The sequence below is a fragment of the Megalobrama amblycephala genome, linkage group LG2, assembly GCF_018812025.1.
Source record: "Megalobrama amblycephala isolate DHTTF-2021 linkage group LG2, ASM1881202v1, whole genome shotgun sequence".
NCBI lineage: Eukaryota > Metazoa > Chordata > Actinopteri > Cypriniformes > Xenocyprididae > Megalobrama > Megalobrama amblycephala.
Genome location: NC_063045.1, coordinates 3,545,252 through 3,563,863, shown reverse-complemented (window position 1 = coordinate 3,563,863; position 18,612 = coordinate 3,545,252). Strand labels below are relative to the sequence as shown.

The following is an 18,612-nucleotide window of genomic DNA, read 5'->3' as shown; positions in this document are numbered from 1 at the left end:
AGGGAGCCACATCTTTAAGGTCCAGCAAATCCAGCCAGTCTCTTTCTGCTCTTCTATTGATTCTTCTCTGCGAATAATCTCTCTGTCTATGTCTGATCCCCGTTGGGTCAATAAGAGGCTGTAATTAGCGCTGGCCTGTGTTAGCAGGGCACATGGAGTAGAGTTACAGACACGCGGCTGATGGCTAGCTGTTCGTTCAGATCGCTCAGTGTGGTTTCAGTGGTTATCTGTGTTTTCAAGCAGATCTATTTTCCATTTTTACTAAGTATTGACTCAACCACATGCGGTATGGTCACAAGTGCACTATTTTAACCAGTATTTGGGTAAAACGTGTATTGGAGTTTTGTGTCGTTAGTAAATTGTGCGCACGACTTAATTTTTTTTCTTGCATGTCATGCGCGGGGCTCCGTAATATCCTAAACGCACTGTGATATTTTTTTTCGTTCTTTTTTTCAAAATTGTCAATAAAACAAAGATTATTGGAGTTCATAATACAAAAAAAATAATTTTCATTTATTTCTGTCTTTCTTAAAAATAAATGTAAAAAATGTAATGTTTTTTTGTAAATATTTGTGAAATTTACTAGCTAGCGAAAATTGAAAGTAATTTTCAGTGCAGTTTCTAACCATTTTTTGTTTAAAAATTGAACTTATATTAATTTTTATAATATTTAGGGGCCAAGCACCGAAGGTGCTTAGGCACCTATTGTAATCGTTAGATTTCTTCTTCTTCTTCTTCTTCTTCTTCTTCTTCTTCTTCTTCTTCTTCTTCTTCTTCTTCTTCTTCTTCTTCTTCCGCTCTTGAAGTCTATGGCAGGCCATAGAACCACTTGCGGGAAAGTTGTGAAATTTGGCACACAGTTAGAGGACAGTCTCACCTTTGTCCATAGCAAATTTGGAGTCTCTAACTCAATCCTTCTAGCGCCACCAGCTGTCCAAATTTGCACTTATGTTTATGCTAATTACTTTTGAACCGTAAGGGCTAGAAACAAAATAGAAACTTTTCCTCTGATTCCTTGGGTCAAGCCGAATCGATTGCACTGTATGATGAAAAATTTTCCGCCATTTTGAATTTTCTAAAAAACGTACTTTTTCGAACTCCTCCTAGGCCGTTACTCTGATTTTCATGAAAATTGAACCAGATCATCTTCAGACCATTCCGACAAAAAGTTATGGAATTCAAGTTGATTCCTCAAACCGTTTTCGTAAAACACGTGAACGAATTGTACGTAGTGCTTGCAAAAATAGACATAAGGCTGTATCTCCGCAACGCTTTATCGTATTCAGACCAAACTTTGTACATCATCACAAGCATGACCTGAGGCATCATGCAGTGTTTCGGCGCAGCGCCACCTACTGGTGGCCAAAAATCATAAATTTGGTCTCGATGGATTCGGGGCATCATGCCGAGTCGAATGATAACCAATTTTCCCATATCGGACATTTTGGCCGTCGGCCATTTTGAATTTTTTGCTAAAATGCTGTATTTTAGGAACGCATTAGCGTATCTTTACGAAACTTGGTATGGATCATCAGCACAATGCCCTGAAGGAGCTTGAGAAGTTTCGGACCAGCGCCACCTTGTGGTCAAAAGTTATAACAAAATTTACAAAAATGCTAATAACTTTTTACTATTTTAACTCATTGTAATGAAACTGGTCTCAGTAGATTCCTTGGGTCGTGCCGAGATATCAAATTTGCCATAGTCGGCTGAACTTCCTGTCCGCCATATTGTTTTTCTTTAAAAACCTACTTTTTCGAACTCCTTCTAGACCGTTGCTCCGATTTTCACCAAAATCGAACCGTATCATCATCAGAAGATTCTGACAAAAGTTATGGATTTCAAATCGTTGCGTCAAAGCTTTCTCGTATACCGGAGCAATGAATTTGAGGCATGATGCAAAACACACTCTTGAAGTTGTATCTCTGCACTGCTTTATCGTATTCAGACCAAACTTGGTACCTGTCATCACAAGCATGACCTGAGGCATCATGCAGTGTTTCGGCACAGCGCCACCTACTGGAGTGGAGATATGAAAAATGGCTATTTTTGTTTATAACTTCTGATGGGTTTGACCAAAAATTTGGTCTCGTTAGATTCTGGGCATCATGTTGAGTCGAATGATATCCAATTTTCCCATATTGGCCATTTTGAATTTTGTGCTAAAACGCTGTATTTTATGAACGCATTAGCATATCGATACGAAGCTCGGTATGAGTCATCATGACAATGCCCTGAAGGAGCCTGAGAGGTTTCGGACCAGCGCCACCTTGTGGTCAAAAGTTATAACAAAATTTACAAACATGCTAATAACTTTTGACTATATTAACCAATTGTAATGAAACTGGTCTCAGTTGATTCCTTGGGTCATGCCGAGAACACAAATATCAAATTTGCCATAGTCGGCTGAACTTCCTGTCCGCCATATTATTTTTCTTTAAAAACCTACTTTTTTTAACTCCTCCTAGACCGTTGCTCCGATTTTTGCCAAAATAGAACCGTATCATCTTCAGACCATGCCAACAAAAAGTTATGGATTTCAAGTCGATGCGTCAAATCGTTTTCATATACCGGAGCAACGAATTGGAGGCATGATGCAAAACCCACTCTTGAAGCTGTATCTCTGCAATGCTTTGACATATTGACACCAAACTTTGTCGGTTGTCATTGTCAACTCACTCTGACCATACCGCATGAATTTGGTCACAGCGCCACCTATTGGTGGAAAGTGATAAACCAGTAAATATTGATTATTGACTGTATATGTGATTTTTCAGCTCTTTTGCCTAAAATGATCCTAATGGGTCTTTAATTGCTCACTTTTGCAGTTGGTCTGATGCTCACGGCCATGTTGGCTGGCTTGTTGTGCCGCTTTTGTGCTTGGCCCCGTAATTGCTGCTTGCAGCTATATTATTTATTTATCATTATTAAAGTAATGTATTGATAGTGTATTCATTATTCTATTTCTTTGGTAACGCTTTACAATAATGTTCAATTTATTAACATTATTTAATGTGTTAGGTATCATGAAGTAACAGTATTTTTATGCCATTTATTAATCTACTTTCATATTAATTATACTATTGTTCATTGTTAATTCATTAAATAATACTAATTTATGTGACTTGAAATGTTATTGTATTAGTATATGTACAAATTTACATCAGCTATTAATCTAGGTTCATTTTAAAGTGTTTTGATCATTGATAATTTCCAAACTAATATTAATCAATCGAACCTCATTAACTATATATATATATATATATATATATATTTTTTTTTTTTTTTTTTTTTTTTTTTTAAATTGTTAGTTATAACATATAATTACAAAGTGGACTAAAATGAATGAATATGATGTTGTGAAATATTAACATAGCCTAATTAAGTATAATTAAGTATAATTGTAATATTTTTTTTTTATCTGTAATTTATCTAAATTACAATATTTTTTAATATATATTTCAGTTGTCATCTAAAAAGATATGGCATTATAGTCAGGGTAAAGTAAATTAACGTGACATTGAAAAAATTACTTTTTGACAATTTGACGTGTTATTTACTATTTAAATGTTATTTTTGTTGTCTAAAAAGATATGCCATTTTAGTCAGGGTAAATTTATGAATATGTGAAGAAATATTGACTAAATTTAAGGGACATTTGTACATCCACCCCAAAAAAATAAATAAATAAATGTCCAGAAGATAAAGCATGTGGAAATGAATAGCAATATTGTGTTGCAGTGACTAAAGCGGGTGGACTTCAGTAGTGTCTCTGTCTTTATCTCTCAGTCGTGGAAGTGAAACACGCTACACTAATGAGAGGAAAAGGAGCAGCGCGTGATAGAAGTAATGAAGATCAGAGAGAAGGAGAAGGAGCGGATGACAGGGATTCGATTAGAGTGGAATACAGCTGTATTTGCCCAGTGCATTATGGGCGTCCGCCTCTCATAAACAAAAGCAATTCCCGTCCGCGCGCTCTCAGCTGCTCCCCGATGCATAATGCATTCGTTTAGCCGCGTTAAGATCTGCCAAAATGCACGGACTCTGTCGCCTGCGCAGTCCATTATCGTCCGGCGCGTTTGAAAGCAGGAGACAGTCGTTTAGTATCTGACGTCTGATTATATAGCCTGTGATGTCGTAAGCGTCTCGCTGACATACACTTCCTGTTTGTTACCAAGAGATGATTGACAGCTGTTGAAATGGGGTTCATAAGCTTGTGTTGTTTGAGCCCTCAGCGGTCCCGTCAATCTGACGTTGCGCAATTACGTTTGTTTACGTGATGATAACGATCTCACACTTCAACTTTCAGAACGTTACAAACATTTTTTTAAATTAACATTTACAGATATTGATTTTAGTGATTAAACCTTGCTATTTGATCAATATGAATAAATTGGTTGTTATAATTTTAATTGCCATTAGCCGAAGAATGTCTTTAATTCACTTTTAAAGATTAAAATAAATTAAGGCTAAATTTTTAAGGCTATTTTTTTAATTTTTAAGCTTTTTCTTTAAAAAAAAAAATGCTTAATTAACATGCAGAATTAAATTAAAGAGCATTTTTATTATTTATTTATTAATTAAGCATTGATAAAAATGTAATTGGATGGTCTTTTTTAATTAAAGTGTAAAGATATCTATAGACTGCATTTTATTTCATACTGATTTGAATTCAAATTACTGTTGAAAAAAAATTAAATATTTTAAGACATTGTTGAATATTGCCTGTCATAACATTTATAGATATTGATTTTGGTATTTAAATCTCACTATTTAATCATTAAATAGAAATTAGTTTTGTCACAAAATTGATTGTATTTATTTGAATCCGCATTTGCCTTAAAATGACTTTAATTCACTTTTTAGAATTTATTACATTTAGAATTTATTAAATTTTTTAGAATTTATTTGATGTAATTTTGTGGTTTTAAATTTCAGACAGTTTAAGGGTGTTTTTTTTTTTTTTTAAATAAATGCTTTTTCATTAAAATAATTAAGAAAAACATGTAGAAAATGGTTTAGAGTTTAAATATATTTTTTTTTAATTAAAGAGCAAATTATTTATTATTTATGTATTACTTGTATTACTTATGTATTATTTATTTATTATTTATGTAAGACGTTATTGTTGATTATATAAGAGTAAAAAGTAGCATGATTTTTAAAATAACCTTTATTGATATTGATGTTAAAACCTCACTAGTTCATCATTAATCACACTTTGTGCCTTTAAATTTTAGGGGGAAAATGAATTTAAGACGCTGGATTAGCATTAGCTGACTATAAAAACTTTTCAGAAGTATTTTAACTCTGAGGTCAAGCGAATGAATTCACCACATTCATGACTGAATCCAGCTGTGGGTTTCTGTCTGTGATTTTGAGTTTGACCGTTCAGATCTCCCGCTCCCGCTCTTCATCCTGGGCTTTCGGAACGGAGACGGAGATGTGAATTCGCACACAGCGCACGCTCGGCCTCGGAGTGAGGCGCTCTGAGGAGATTGGCGGAGACGAGTTTATGGCACTCGGATGCTTTGATCCTGTGAACCCGTAGAGCCGTAATCAAGCCTGATTGGGCACGGGGAGCGGACGGGACGCTCGTCTCTGGAGGGGTTTGGTGCTCCTGCTCTCACTGCTGATCCCTTCTCAAGGAGGGCCACTTTGTCCCGCGGGACATGATGAGACGGACCTTCAGGTTTTAGCTTTTACAGAGCCGTAAATAGTCAAATTCTCGTACATTTGTTGCTCTCAAGTTCTGCTTTCCCAGATCATGTTCTTCTCCTCTGTTGGACACTGAAGTCGTCGTTTCTTTGTTGTCGTGCAGCAGGATTTATTTCTCATATATTTTATTATTATTATTATTTTAAATAAATAGCAGTTTCATTCAGGATGAATTTAGCTGAATGTACTATTTATAAAAAAGACGTACATGTAGAAAACCATGCATATTTTTTTTTTTAAGTCAATTATTATTTTTTAGCAAAGAATAATTCTCAAACTTGCCTTTGCAAAGATCATCAAAAAGGCTCTCACTATTTGATAATTAAATATGAATTAGGTTTTTTAAATAAAATGTATTGTATTTATTTTTGGTAGCATTAGTCTTAAAATACTGTAATACAATCAATGCAAATGTGTGGCTTTAAAACTTTATTTCTCATAATTCTGAGTTTTTCTTAAAATTCTGAGTTTATTTCTCGCTATTCCAACTTTATTTCTCACAATTCCGAGTTTATTTCTCATCATTCTGACTTTGTTTCACAACTCCTAGTTTTATTTCTCGCAATTCCGAGTTTTTCCTTTTAATTCTGAGTTTGTTTCTCACAATTCCAAAGTTATTTCTTGCAATTCCAACTTTTTTCTCACAATTCCGAGTTTCTCTTGCACTTCCGAGTTTATTTCTTGCAGTTCCAAGTTAATTCAAACTTTATCTCTCACACTTCCGAGTTTATTTCTCACAATTACGAGTTTTTCCTGGCCATTCCAACTTTTTTCTCACAATTCCGAGTTTCTCTTGCAGTTCCAAGTTTATTTCCCACAATTCTTAGTTTTTTTTCTTGCAATTCCAAGTTTTTCTCGTAATTCCAAGTATATTTCTCATATTTCTTAGTTTATTTCTTGCAATTCCAACTTTTTTCTTGCAATTCCAAGTTTCTCTTGCATTTCTGAGTTTATTTCTTGCAATTCAAACTTTATCTCTCACATTTCCGAGTTTATTTCTCACAATTAAGAGTTTTTCCTCTCCATTCTGAGTTTATTTCTTGCTATTAAAACTTTATTTCTCACAATTCTGAGTTTCTCTCATAATTCTGACTTTATTTCTCATCATTCTGACTTTATTTTTCACAATTTCTATTTTATTTCTCGCAATTCTGTTTTTTTCCTCACAATTCAGAGTTTTTCTTGCATTTCTGAGTTTATATTTCGCAATTCTGACTTTATTTCTCTCTATTCTGACTTTATTTCTCAGGTTTTTGAGTTTATATCTTGCAATTATGATTTTTTTCTAACCATTATGAGTTTGTCATGCAATTCCAAGTTTATTTCTCACAAATGCAAGAAAAAAATTCAGAGTTGTGAGAAATAAACACATAATTCAGAGAAACGCTTTGTTTTCCTCCCTCTTGTGATTTTAGCCATCCATCAGAAAGTCTCTTTAAGACTGGACACGTGTTGGTGATCCTGTAGACCATCATGTGAACGTTCTCCGGATGATGTTTGACTCTGTTACAGATCTCGGTCGCCCGGGCCGAACTGTCCTCCTCCGCAGCAGCTGTAAATATTTAAAGAGCATCTCGTGATGTTGTGTCTCCTCAGACCTCTGCCGTTCACTGTCTTAGACGGCTTTGGCACTAGACCATGCAAAATGAGCATCTGTTTCCTCAAGCGTACACGTCTTCATTTCAAACTTTAGGCCGAATCGTAGCCGGTAACCGTTTGCGTGGGCAAAGCCGTGGCACCAGGTTTACTCGTCGCTCTAGGACGCGAAGGAACTGCAAGGATCCAGACAGACAGATGAGTCACTTCTTCAAATGCTTGTTATTCCCCTCGAATGTGTGACATGCTCTTTTCCAGTTCATAGACTCGGTGCTTTGCGCTCGAGTTTCACTTCCACGAACGCCGGCGCCCTCCCAAGCTGCGTTTGCAATTAAGTGCAATAATAAAAATGGCTCCATTAAGGCATTTTTCCATTTATCCTCCCCAAGAAAGCGCCCTGTTGGGCCATTTAGTCTGTGGACGCAGCTCTGCTGTAATTAGATGCTCAGCTAAAAGCGCACAGAATGAAATGCTCATGCACAGCTTCTTTCTTTCTTTCTTTCTTTCTTTCTTTCTTTAATAAAGAGCAAATTCATCCAGTAGGTTTTTAGCTGTACATGTACTTTAGTAGAATTAGTAAAATTCTAAATTAATTTAATTTTACTTAATTTTGTTGTTTTATTTTCAAAACAAGCACATTTTTTGTAAACATCCTTAATGTACATTTAGAATTTGAAAATATTTAATCAGTTTAAGTGCATATTTTTTGCAAATATGCTTGATGTACAAAAAATTATTTAGAATGTAATTTTATTTATTATATATTAAAATATAGAGACTGTCACCATGATCTATAAATGTACTTTTAAATTAATAAGTAAATTAATTAATTTACTATTTATTTAAAGTATATTTGCCCAAATGGCCTTGGTAACAGTCTCTATTTAACAGTATTTCCCTCTCGTCCACATAATACAGCATTGTCAGTGTGTTACCTTCATTTATCAGGGCTTTATTTGGAAGAAAACCACATGAATGTATTGAAGGATTGCCGAGACGTCCTGTTACGCACGCACCTCGCATTACTAACGAGGCCGACTGGAGCGAGCGAGAGCAGGAAATGAGTCCAGGAATGGAAACGGCCTCATTGGCGTTGAGCGTTTGTAAGGGTCTGCTGGTCTCCTGTAGTTCGGCCCGTCCGGAACCAAGCAAATAAAGAAACGCAGGAAGGCAGTTTCCCCTCGTCTTTCAGTCAGGATATTGGACCGGAGCGATTACACTCCTTACCTATTTTTAGCATTATACATGATAATTTGCCTAATATTTGGGAAAAGGTAAAATGACTTGGTACTTGATATTTGGGCTTATGTTTATGATTTTAACCAATATTTATGATTATATTTAGTATTATGCATGAAATTTGGGATAATAATTAGCATTTTATATATTTTGGCTTATTTTTAGTATTATACATGATATTCATGAGTATTGTGCCTTATATTTGGTAAAAGGTAAAATGATATTTGGGCTTAGATTTTTTTCTAATATTTTAACTTATATTTAGTATTATGCATGAAATTTGAGCTTGTAATTAGTCATTTATATGATTTTTGGGCTTATATTTAGTATTATGCATACTATTCCACCTTAGTTTTAGTATTATACATGATAATTTTACTTTATATTTGGTGTTATAAAAGGTTAAATGGCTTTGTATATTTTATAATTGTGCTTATTTAAGATTTTATCTATTATTTAATCTAATTTTTTAGAAATAAACAATAAATGTAGGTTTATATTTAGTATTTTATGTGATATTTAGTCTTATTTAGTATTATGCATGATATTTTAGCTTATAATTAGTATTTTCTATGATATTTAGACTTATATTTAGTATTTTCTATTACATTTAGGCATATATTTAGTATTATACATTATTTTGGGGCTCATATTTAGTGTTTTGTATTATATTTAAGCTTATATTTAGTATTTTATATGAAATTTGAGCTTATATTTAGTATTTAGGCTTATGTTTAGTATTTTTTGTATGATATATAGACTTATATTTATGATTATACATAATATTTGGCCTTATTTTAGTAAAATACATTATATTTGAGTTTATATTTAGTATTATGCATGATATTCCACCTTATTTTTAGTATTATACATGATAATTTTATTTTATATTTGGTGTTATAAAAGGTTAAATGACTTTGTATATTTTATAATTGTGCTTATTTAAGATTTTATCTATTATTTAAGCTATGTTTTTTAGAAATAAACAATAAATGTGGGTTTATATTTAGTATTTTATGTGACATTTAGTCTTATTTAGTATTATGCATGAAATTTTAGCTTATAATTAGTATTTTCTATGATATTTTGGCTTTTATTTAATATTTCATATTTATTAGGCTTATATTTAGTATTTTATATGATATTTAGGCATATATTAAATATTTTATGATATTTAGGCTTATATTTATTATTTTATATATATATTTATTTGATATTTAGGCTTATATTTATTATTTTATATATATTTATTTGATATTTAGGCTTATATTTAGTATTTAGCGTGAAATATAAGCATATAATTAGCATTTTCTATGATATTTAGACTTATATTTAGTATTTTCTATTAAATTTAGGCATATATTTTGTATTATACATGATTTCGGGGCTCATATTTAGTGTTTTGTATTATATTTAAGCTTATATTTAGTATTTTATATGAAATTTGAGCTTATATTTAGTATTTAGGCTTATGTTTAGTATTTTTTTGTATGATATATAGACTTATATTTACGATTATACATAATATTTGGCCTTATTTTAGTAAAATACATTATATTTGAGTTTATATTTAGTATTATGCATGATATTCCACCTTATTTTTAGCATCAAATGTGATAATTTGCCTTATAGTTGGTGTTCTAAAAGGTCATGCCTTCATTGGCGTTGTGGTCTCGATCGAGCGCCATCTGTACCAGACTGCTACTGTTCTCGAATCTCTCGTCCCGAGGATTTGGCTCTGTAAATACAGCTGTGAGGTCTCCGACGGGGAGCCACTTAGCGGGCAGGTTGTCACTGTCGCCGAGCGCATCCGTCTCTGTCACAGCGCAGGAGTCTTGCGGTGTGAGTGGCAATGACAGCTATCTCTCCTCGCTGCCTTCCGGTTCAATCCGACGCCTCCCTCGCGACCCCCAGACTCCGAGCAGGCGTTTCCCGCTCCACCTCCTCTGGTACTGATAAGTCAGCGTGGCAGATACAGCTGGGCTCGGTCATCAGCCAGACGTTTCGAACGCAACCGTCGCCGCACGCCGCCACCTAATTGTGCAGCACCCGACCGAGCCTGCGCGATTGTAGCTTTATCAAAGCCCGACGGGGGACGCCTGCGGGTAACGGGGCATCTGTACACGTCTGCAGCGCCTCTGTAATCCACAACTAAACACACATTGTTTCTGATCGTTTGCACACTGCAGTGAGTGATAGTTTGTAGTCCTTAAAACTGAAAAACCACGGCCTAGCAGTTTACTAGTGTTCTGATTAGCATTAAATAATCGAATAATGTTTTAATATTAGTAAATGTCAATTATAAAGTGATACCTATAGTTTTTAATCATTATAATTTAGTATTATTCATTATATTTTATTCTTGTACATTATATTTGGTCTTTTATATAGTTACTATTACTATTTTACATGAAATAGAAGCTTATAATTAGTATTTTATATGATATTTAGGCTTATAATTAGTATCATACATATATATAGTTTTTAACATTTACTATTAATGATTTTTTCCTTATACATTATATTTGGGCTTATATTTTGTATTTTATCTGATATTTAAGCTTATATTTGCTTTTATGCATGACATTTGGGCTTATAATTACTATTTTATAATATTTTAGGCGTATATTTAGGTTTTCTTTTATTATTATTATTATTATATGGAAATCCAAAGTCCAAATTTCCAGCAGTTGACCCCATGGGTTAGGCTTAGTTTGAAATGCTAATGTAAGATGGCTCTGTTTCTGAGAGTCCAAAGAACCCGGAAGAGTGGAAATTATTTAGGAAGTATTAACATTATTGGGCGATTTAAGAAACCTCTTGAAATTTGGATCGTCAGAGATGGTGTCCTTGATCCTATAGGCATACTATTTGGCAAATACCAATAGGCATGATGTTGTGTGCAGAGGTCGGGCTGTGATAGTGTATCTGGAGAGACTGAAATGGGATTCACGCTCCTTAATGGAGCATTATGTGGTTCCGCCTCGGCCCCGCAGCCCTCGCTCTCTCCGCTCCCAGTCCATTATTGGTTTCCCTGCACTCGTGTCCCTGTGTCCTGTGCAGCAGCGCATAAATACTGTGCAGTGTTTGATGTGACAGGGCAGCCGAACCCACAGCGACTTAAACAAGTAAGCACACAGACTCTCGTCCTATCCTTCATGCACTTCCTGTTATGCTAATTGGGCTGTTTTTTGAGCACAGGAAATTAAATTGACCACCTTGCAAATCCGAACAGCTGGGGCTACAGATTAGTTAAATGTCGCCTTAGTTCTGCATTCGAAAAACACATCTTCCACCTCCCATCGTATGGTTTATATCCCAGTTTTCTCTCTTTTGCTCTTCCGCCCTCTCCTCCCAGAGTTCTCTGTAATATTAATGTGCTTCCAAAGCCATCTCTGGCTGTGGCGAGAGCTAATCAGTTAACCTGATTAAGGAACTGATGAAATTAAATCATTTTGGTAAGTGAAAATAATAAAATAGCCAATGCAGAGGAGGATACGTCTGCGGAATGTGATGCCACCCCTGAGACTTTTATCAGCAGGAAAGTGTTTGCAGGAGAGCAGTTTTTAAAAATGCACGCTTATCAAAGAATGCTTTGTGTAATTATAAAATGTGTCTCTGGTTGATAAAGCTGTTAACAAGAATGCCACGGTGCCGGCGGAAGGCAGCAGTTGTGTATATATTACCTATTTATTTTGATGCACAAGCTGCAATAGCCATTTTACTTTTAATCTGTGATGTGAAATATTACACCTGCACAGATAATGAGCTTCAGAGATCATCGTAAATCAACCAGAACTCATTTGCTTATAAACATCCAGCGGCAAAAACTGGGTATCATACATGATATTTAGTATTATTTATAGCATTTGCTGTTATATTTCATCTTATGCATAGTAAATGGTCTTTTATTCGTCACTATGGTTGTATTTTAACTCTTTCCCCGCCATTGTCGGAATTTTCCGTAACGGACGGCGCTTCCCCGCCATTGACAAAAGAGTACAGAATATTCGGATCAAAACACAGGCAAAAAAGAAGAAACAAGCAATAAAAGTATGGCTTATGCACTTTGTTCAAAATGTAGCTTTTTTTTTCATGAAACTTACTGACATTCATCTGTTGATTAAAAAAAAAAAATGCATGAAGCTAGAATAAAATGTGGTGGTGGCTGGGAACTTTTTCCAAAAAACTCTGGCGGAGAAGGAGTCAAAAGGATAAATCAGCAGAAGGTGGCATTTGTGTATAGATTGAATAATTGATGTACAAGCTGCAATAGCCATTTTACTTTTAATATGTGATGTGAAATATTACAGCTGCATGGATAATGAGCTTCAGAGATCATCATGAATCAATCAAAACTCATTTGCTTATTACCATGGATGCACGTCTGCAAATCCACTTGCAATAAACTGACCACTCAGGTTAAGAGGCTTTGCACCTGTCAATTACATAATGCCATTAAATCACAAGCTACAATTAAATGCAATTACAGATAATAACAGCAAGCGTAAAAGCCCATGTCAAAGCTAACGGATTGGAGGTTTGGGAGTGAGGGGCAGGGTTTCAGGACGACTTCAGTGCCCTGCTGAATCGGTAAATACGCAGCTGTTGGCTAAAGTGGCCGGTGCACTCAGCCCGCTACGCTGATCATCATAACAGCATCATTAACATAGCGGCTTAACAGCCTCTTAGTCAGGCCAGGGGCGGCCTTCAGAGCCGCCCTGATACAAACCTAGAATGAATGTAGGCCTATAATTGAATTCCGGTGTGTATTTTAAGGAATTATGATGTAGAATTAGCCCTCTGCAAAGTGCACAATCTCGGCTAGCATCTAGAAATGAATGGTGACGGAGAGTGGGGAAAGCTGTGTTTTGTCTAATGGACAAGTATTTGAAAGCCTTCCAATTAAAACTGTTGTTTAGGGTTATGGGATGACACAAGGCTAGTGCACATGCCCAGAACTTAATTGTAAATCAACTGGTTGTGACGATATCAAAAAGCTGTTGTAGAGACAATAGCTACCTAATTGTGAGATCGGATTGGTGGGGAATGCTGGAGTATAACTCCAGGGCTTTTTTAGCATGAATACAAGCCAGGCAGACAGGACTAAGGGCTCTTGGCGCGGATATGCATGCCTACTGCCTGATTTCCTTCGTATTTTACCGGAGCAACTGACCCTGAACCAATTTGAGTGTTGGAAGAGTACATCTGCAAGGCAAATTCTATTCCTAGCTGTTCTCCATTACTGTTTCCCGAAGAGGACGTCTCTACATTGGAGTGCTTGCGGTGAGCCTCTCTTAGCGGATGATTCCAGGTCAGTTGGTGCATCCCGGTGACAATATAGACACTCTTTGCATTCGTATGCCCGCAGTCATTACCGCCGTATAGGCAGCGCAGTGACACTGGTATTATTGCTGCTCATGTCTCGACCTCTTTCACTGACTCTATAATAGAATTTGCATTGCTTTGACATTTCTGTCAGTGACTCTGTTTGCTGTTCTCACTCGCCCACCACCACTCAAGACTCCCCAGCACTTGCCGGCTTTAATTAAGCTCAAATCAAATTACTCATCTTGTGTTTAAGGCTTAATTTGTGTGGTTTGATGAGAAATCCTATTCTGGTGTCACAGCATGGATAATCCAGCCATGGATCACATGTACAGTAAGCACAGAATGTCACTCTCCAAAGTACTACAGAATAGCTGCTTTTGAAAGGACAATTACCTGTGTAGTACCTCTTTCCCCCCAATCAGGAACTTTTAAACATCCTGTCTCCACTGGTTAACAATCAATAGGCAGCCATAATGCTTCCCCAGCCAACACTGAATAATAGAACATGGAAATAAAAGGTCACTGCACAAAACATTGGCTCAAATCCCCTTTCTTTGGTGTAAAAACCTCAGTTTCCGGTACTAGGTACAGTACTTAGGTTCCTTGTAATGTCATGAGCCTTGGCACACCTTTGTGATTCTCAAAGGGTTCAAAGGATGCAACCTTCACACCTAGAGCCTAACCTGTGCCCACTGGCACAGTCTACAGTGTCCACAGTTCTCTGCCAGGATGTGAGTCACGCCAGGTCAAAGTGAAAGGTTTTCCCTTCCCCTTATCAGTCATTGTCTTTACAGCAGATGCCATAAAGAGCGTGAAGGCTTGTGTTCGCCAACAACAGCAGTCATCAGCCATGCTGGATTCTGTTGAAGAGCAAGAGGAGTGAATTGTCAAACTCTATTGTGTGTTTGTATGTCACCTGTCTCTTCAAATTGACTTCTGCCGTAAACAACTATGGAGGGAGGAACCTGGGTTGAAATGTCACCAGTGATTGCCCCGATTAAACAGCTCTGTTGCTAGTGGTGTAGACTCAGATCTGTAGGGCCCAAACGGTATGTATGATTTTACAAGCAACAGCTCTGTGTGCTCTTTTCTATGCTAATGTTTGATTGCCCCTCAGCAAGTTCCCTTGAGGGTCCCTGTAGAACAGGGGTGTCCAAACTCTGTCCTGTAGAGTTGGGGGGGTTAATAAAGGCCTTCTGAAGTGAAGCAATGCATTTGTGTAAAATAAATAAATAATATTTAACACGTTATAAAGTAAAATAACTAGTTTCCACCAGATCGCCTACAGAAGGAGGTTCCATATTCAACTGCGATTCAACTCTGATTGTGTTCATCAGAAAGAAAAAATATATATATATACCTAGGATGGCTTGAGGGTGAATCTTGGAAACTAAAGTGAACTAATCCTTTAAGGTGTGTTTAATTGGGGCTGGAGCTAAACTCTACAGGACAGTGGCCCTCTGGTAGCAGGATTGGACACCCCTGCTGTAGAAGAACAGGTCCTAGCCAAACCTGACTTGGTTACTTGCTGTTTGCAAGCCAAGTTGGGTCTTCCAAGTAGGTTATTGACATCTCTATGTTTTACCCTACAGACCCCATTCCAGGTTGAGTTGATTCTTCCAGAAATTTTGAGTTGGTAACTGACATCTAACTTCTCCATGTTCTCCCCTACAGAGGACCTTCTTCCTGCGGGGTTCCCCAACATTGACATGGGCCCACAGCTGAAGGTGGTGGAACGTACTCGCACGGCTACCATGCTTTGCGCCGCCAGTGGTAACCCCGACCCGGAAATCACCTGGTTCAAAGACTTCCTTCCCATCGACCCCAGCACAAGTAACGGCCGAATAAAACAGCTCAGATCAGGTAAGACAAACGATGGTACTGCTCTGCTAATATTCATCTGTTCATCCCAATGCTTTTGTTTTAGGATTCTGCATCAGTCTTTTTTCTGATTGTAGGCACCCTACGCTCTACCAAAACAACCACCCAGAGTGCTAGCGCAACATACTAAAGTTGCTAGGGAAGCTGAAATGGAAAGATAATGACTTTTAATGAACAGTGTCAGAGGAGCTTAGTCCAGATTTTGTGGCAAGCCTATGATTAATGTCTGGTTTAGGCTAATGAAACTTTATTGAAAGACCCAGTAAAACAGAGTCTAATTATATATCTCATTAAGTCTAGCGCTCCAGTCGCCCCAAGGCCACCGTTGTGGGTCAGTGATTTGTCAGCAACAGAGAAAAGAAAAATCTATTGGGTTGCATTTGATTCAGAGCTGTTGACGCAAATTGGTATGGGCAGTAGATATTTGGCTACCAACCCTTGACCTGAACTCTCTTACCCAGAGTTCCCCTTTTCAGTATCAGTCATGGCATTTTCAAAATAAACTTTCAGATTCAAACAAAATGGTTTGGTGGTTAGTGGCGACATCTGCTCTCACTTATGCTAGACTTAAGTGCTTTGTTTTGTGCCGTGTTAATGGACAGCCCCGACTCATTGTGGGGTATCACAGGCCTCCGTAACACTGTTGGCTGTGGCACAGGAACACAAAGGCCTTTGACTTCTCCGGTTGAGGACTATAATAGTCAACCCTTTTAGCTTCCATTAGTGAAGTCACTAGCCTCAAGGTTAGGACTTGTAGCTCATTTTCAAGCTAATTTCTCTTCCCTGCTAACAGACAAATCTGAGAATGTTTATGTTAGCATACAGCCAAAGCAGTTATCCTGCTAAAAAGTTAGCATGGCTGTGCGGCCTGTCCTCCCTATGTTTTGTTTGTCTTTACGTCACTGTGTGAGTGGGTCATACATGTTGTTGTGCCTTACTCTCTGCTCTCTTGTTTGTGATGTCTCTGTCTCTATTTCAACATCCACATGCATAACATTGACTAGCCCTCAATAATTAACATACGGGGTTCAAGAGGTGGCGTGAAACATCGACTCTGGAAACTCCGGAACAGGTTCCCCTTACCCGTTATTACCCTATCAAATTTAGACCATTTTACCTCCGGCGGGAGTTCGGCCAGATCACGGTCATATTTACTTATGTTCCCGATCCTAATGTTGTGGCAGCAGGGGAGAGAATAGCGAAGAGCTATAATGATGCTCTCGCTCACTCTGCGGATCAACCTGTTTTTATCCTTGGGGATTTTAATGCATGTGACTTATCGGAATATCTGCCTACTCTTCAGCAGTATGTGGACTGTCCCACTCGTCTAAACCAGACTACTGATCGCTGTTATGGAAATATATTAAATGCTTATAAAGTGGTATGCAGACCCCCCCCCCCTCCCCCCCATTGGAAAATTTGACCATAATGTAATTCATCTATTGCCCAAATATAAGACTGTAGTGAAGAGGGCAAAGCCTGTTGTTTAGCAAATACAGGTGTGGTCTGATAGATGTAAAGATGTAACTAAGGGACTGCTTTGAGGTAACTAATTGGGACATTTTCTTTCAGTCATGTCAGGATGCTGATGAACTCACAGACACTATTACGTCATATATTAATTTTTGTGAAGATATTGTGTCTGAAACTAAAACTGTGAACATTTTCCCAAATAACAAGCCCTGGGTATCGAAACAGCTAAAAAGCTGTCTTAATGAAAGGAGGTTTGCCTTTTGTTCTGGTAATATAGATTTACTGTGTGAGAAATGAAGACAGTTGAGGGGGGAAATTCTTAAAGCAAAATTTGATCTTGAAAATAAGATAGAAGGTCAATTTTTTACTGGCAATATAAGACAGGCATGGGAGGGATATTAATGGGTAGGTCTAATAAAAAGGATGATAGTTTTGTAAGTAAAAACAAAAAAATTATTAATGATTTGAATAACTTTTATGGCAGATTTGAAACTGTGGACGGTAGGACAGAATGTGATGTGATATGCAATAATCTCCCTGTAGAAACATCAATAGTTATTAATGAGGCTGGTGTTATTGCAAGTCTTAGTAAATTGAAGCCAAACAAAACCACTGGCCCAGATGGCTTCTTAAAGACTGTGCTCCTCAATTAAAAGGAGTTTTTACAAGGCTGTTTCAGTTTCTTTTAGACACTTGTACAGTGCCGAAATTATGGAAATATTCAATAATAAGACCTGGTGCGAGTATATTAAATGATTTTCTGCCTTCCATACTATGTAAAACTATGGAGCAAGTCTTAGCTAACCATCTAACTTCAACTATGGCCTCGAGGTTAGATCCACTTAAGTTTTGCTAAACACAGACCCTGCTAAACACAGTTACAAAACATCTTACGAATCCCAAAGCACATGTCAGGATTTTATTTGTGGATTTCACATCAGCTTTTAATTCAATGAAGACACACATTCTCTTAAAAAGGCTTGTTGATCTTGATTAAGTTTTATGAATTAGAAACTTTCTTTCCGGCCGTCCACAGAGGGTCTGTGTCAGAGGTGCTCACTTTAAGCACAGGTTGCCCACAAGGCAGTGTTCTTTCCCCTGTGCTTTTTTCTTTATTTACTAATGAGTGTTCGATGCAGGAGAAACATTTTAGATTATTAAAATATGCAGATGATATGGCCTTAGTTGGCCTATTAGATAAAATTGACTCTCTGCATGATGTTGCCTATTTCTCTCACACTAAGGCCCTTGAAACTTGGTGTCATTTTAACCAATTAGTAATTCATGTTGTGAAGACAAAATAATTAATCATGTGTACAAAAAGAGACATGACAATCCAGCCAGTTTCACTTGTGGGTCAACAAGTAGAAATTG

General features: G+C 36.8%; 1 protein-coding gene across 49 annotated transcripts in view; it reads left to right on the top strand.

Moving 5' to 3' along the window:
• ptprsa (protein tyrosine phosphatase receptor type Sa) overlaps positions 1-18,612 on the top strand; it is a 224,388-nt gene that overhangs the window by 120,152 nt on the left and 85,624 nt on the right. For all 49 annotated transcript variants that reach the window (XM_048182139.1, XM_048182140.1, XM_048182155.1 and 46 more), the window contains one exon: positions 15,559-15,747. In XM_048182139.1, the coding sequence (XP_048038096.1) occupies positions 15,559-15,747 (189 nt within the window). The remainder of the gene's footprint in view (positions 1-15,558; positions 15,748-18,612) is intronic.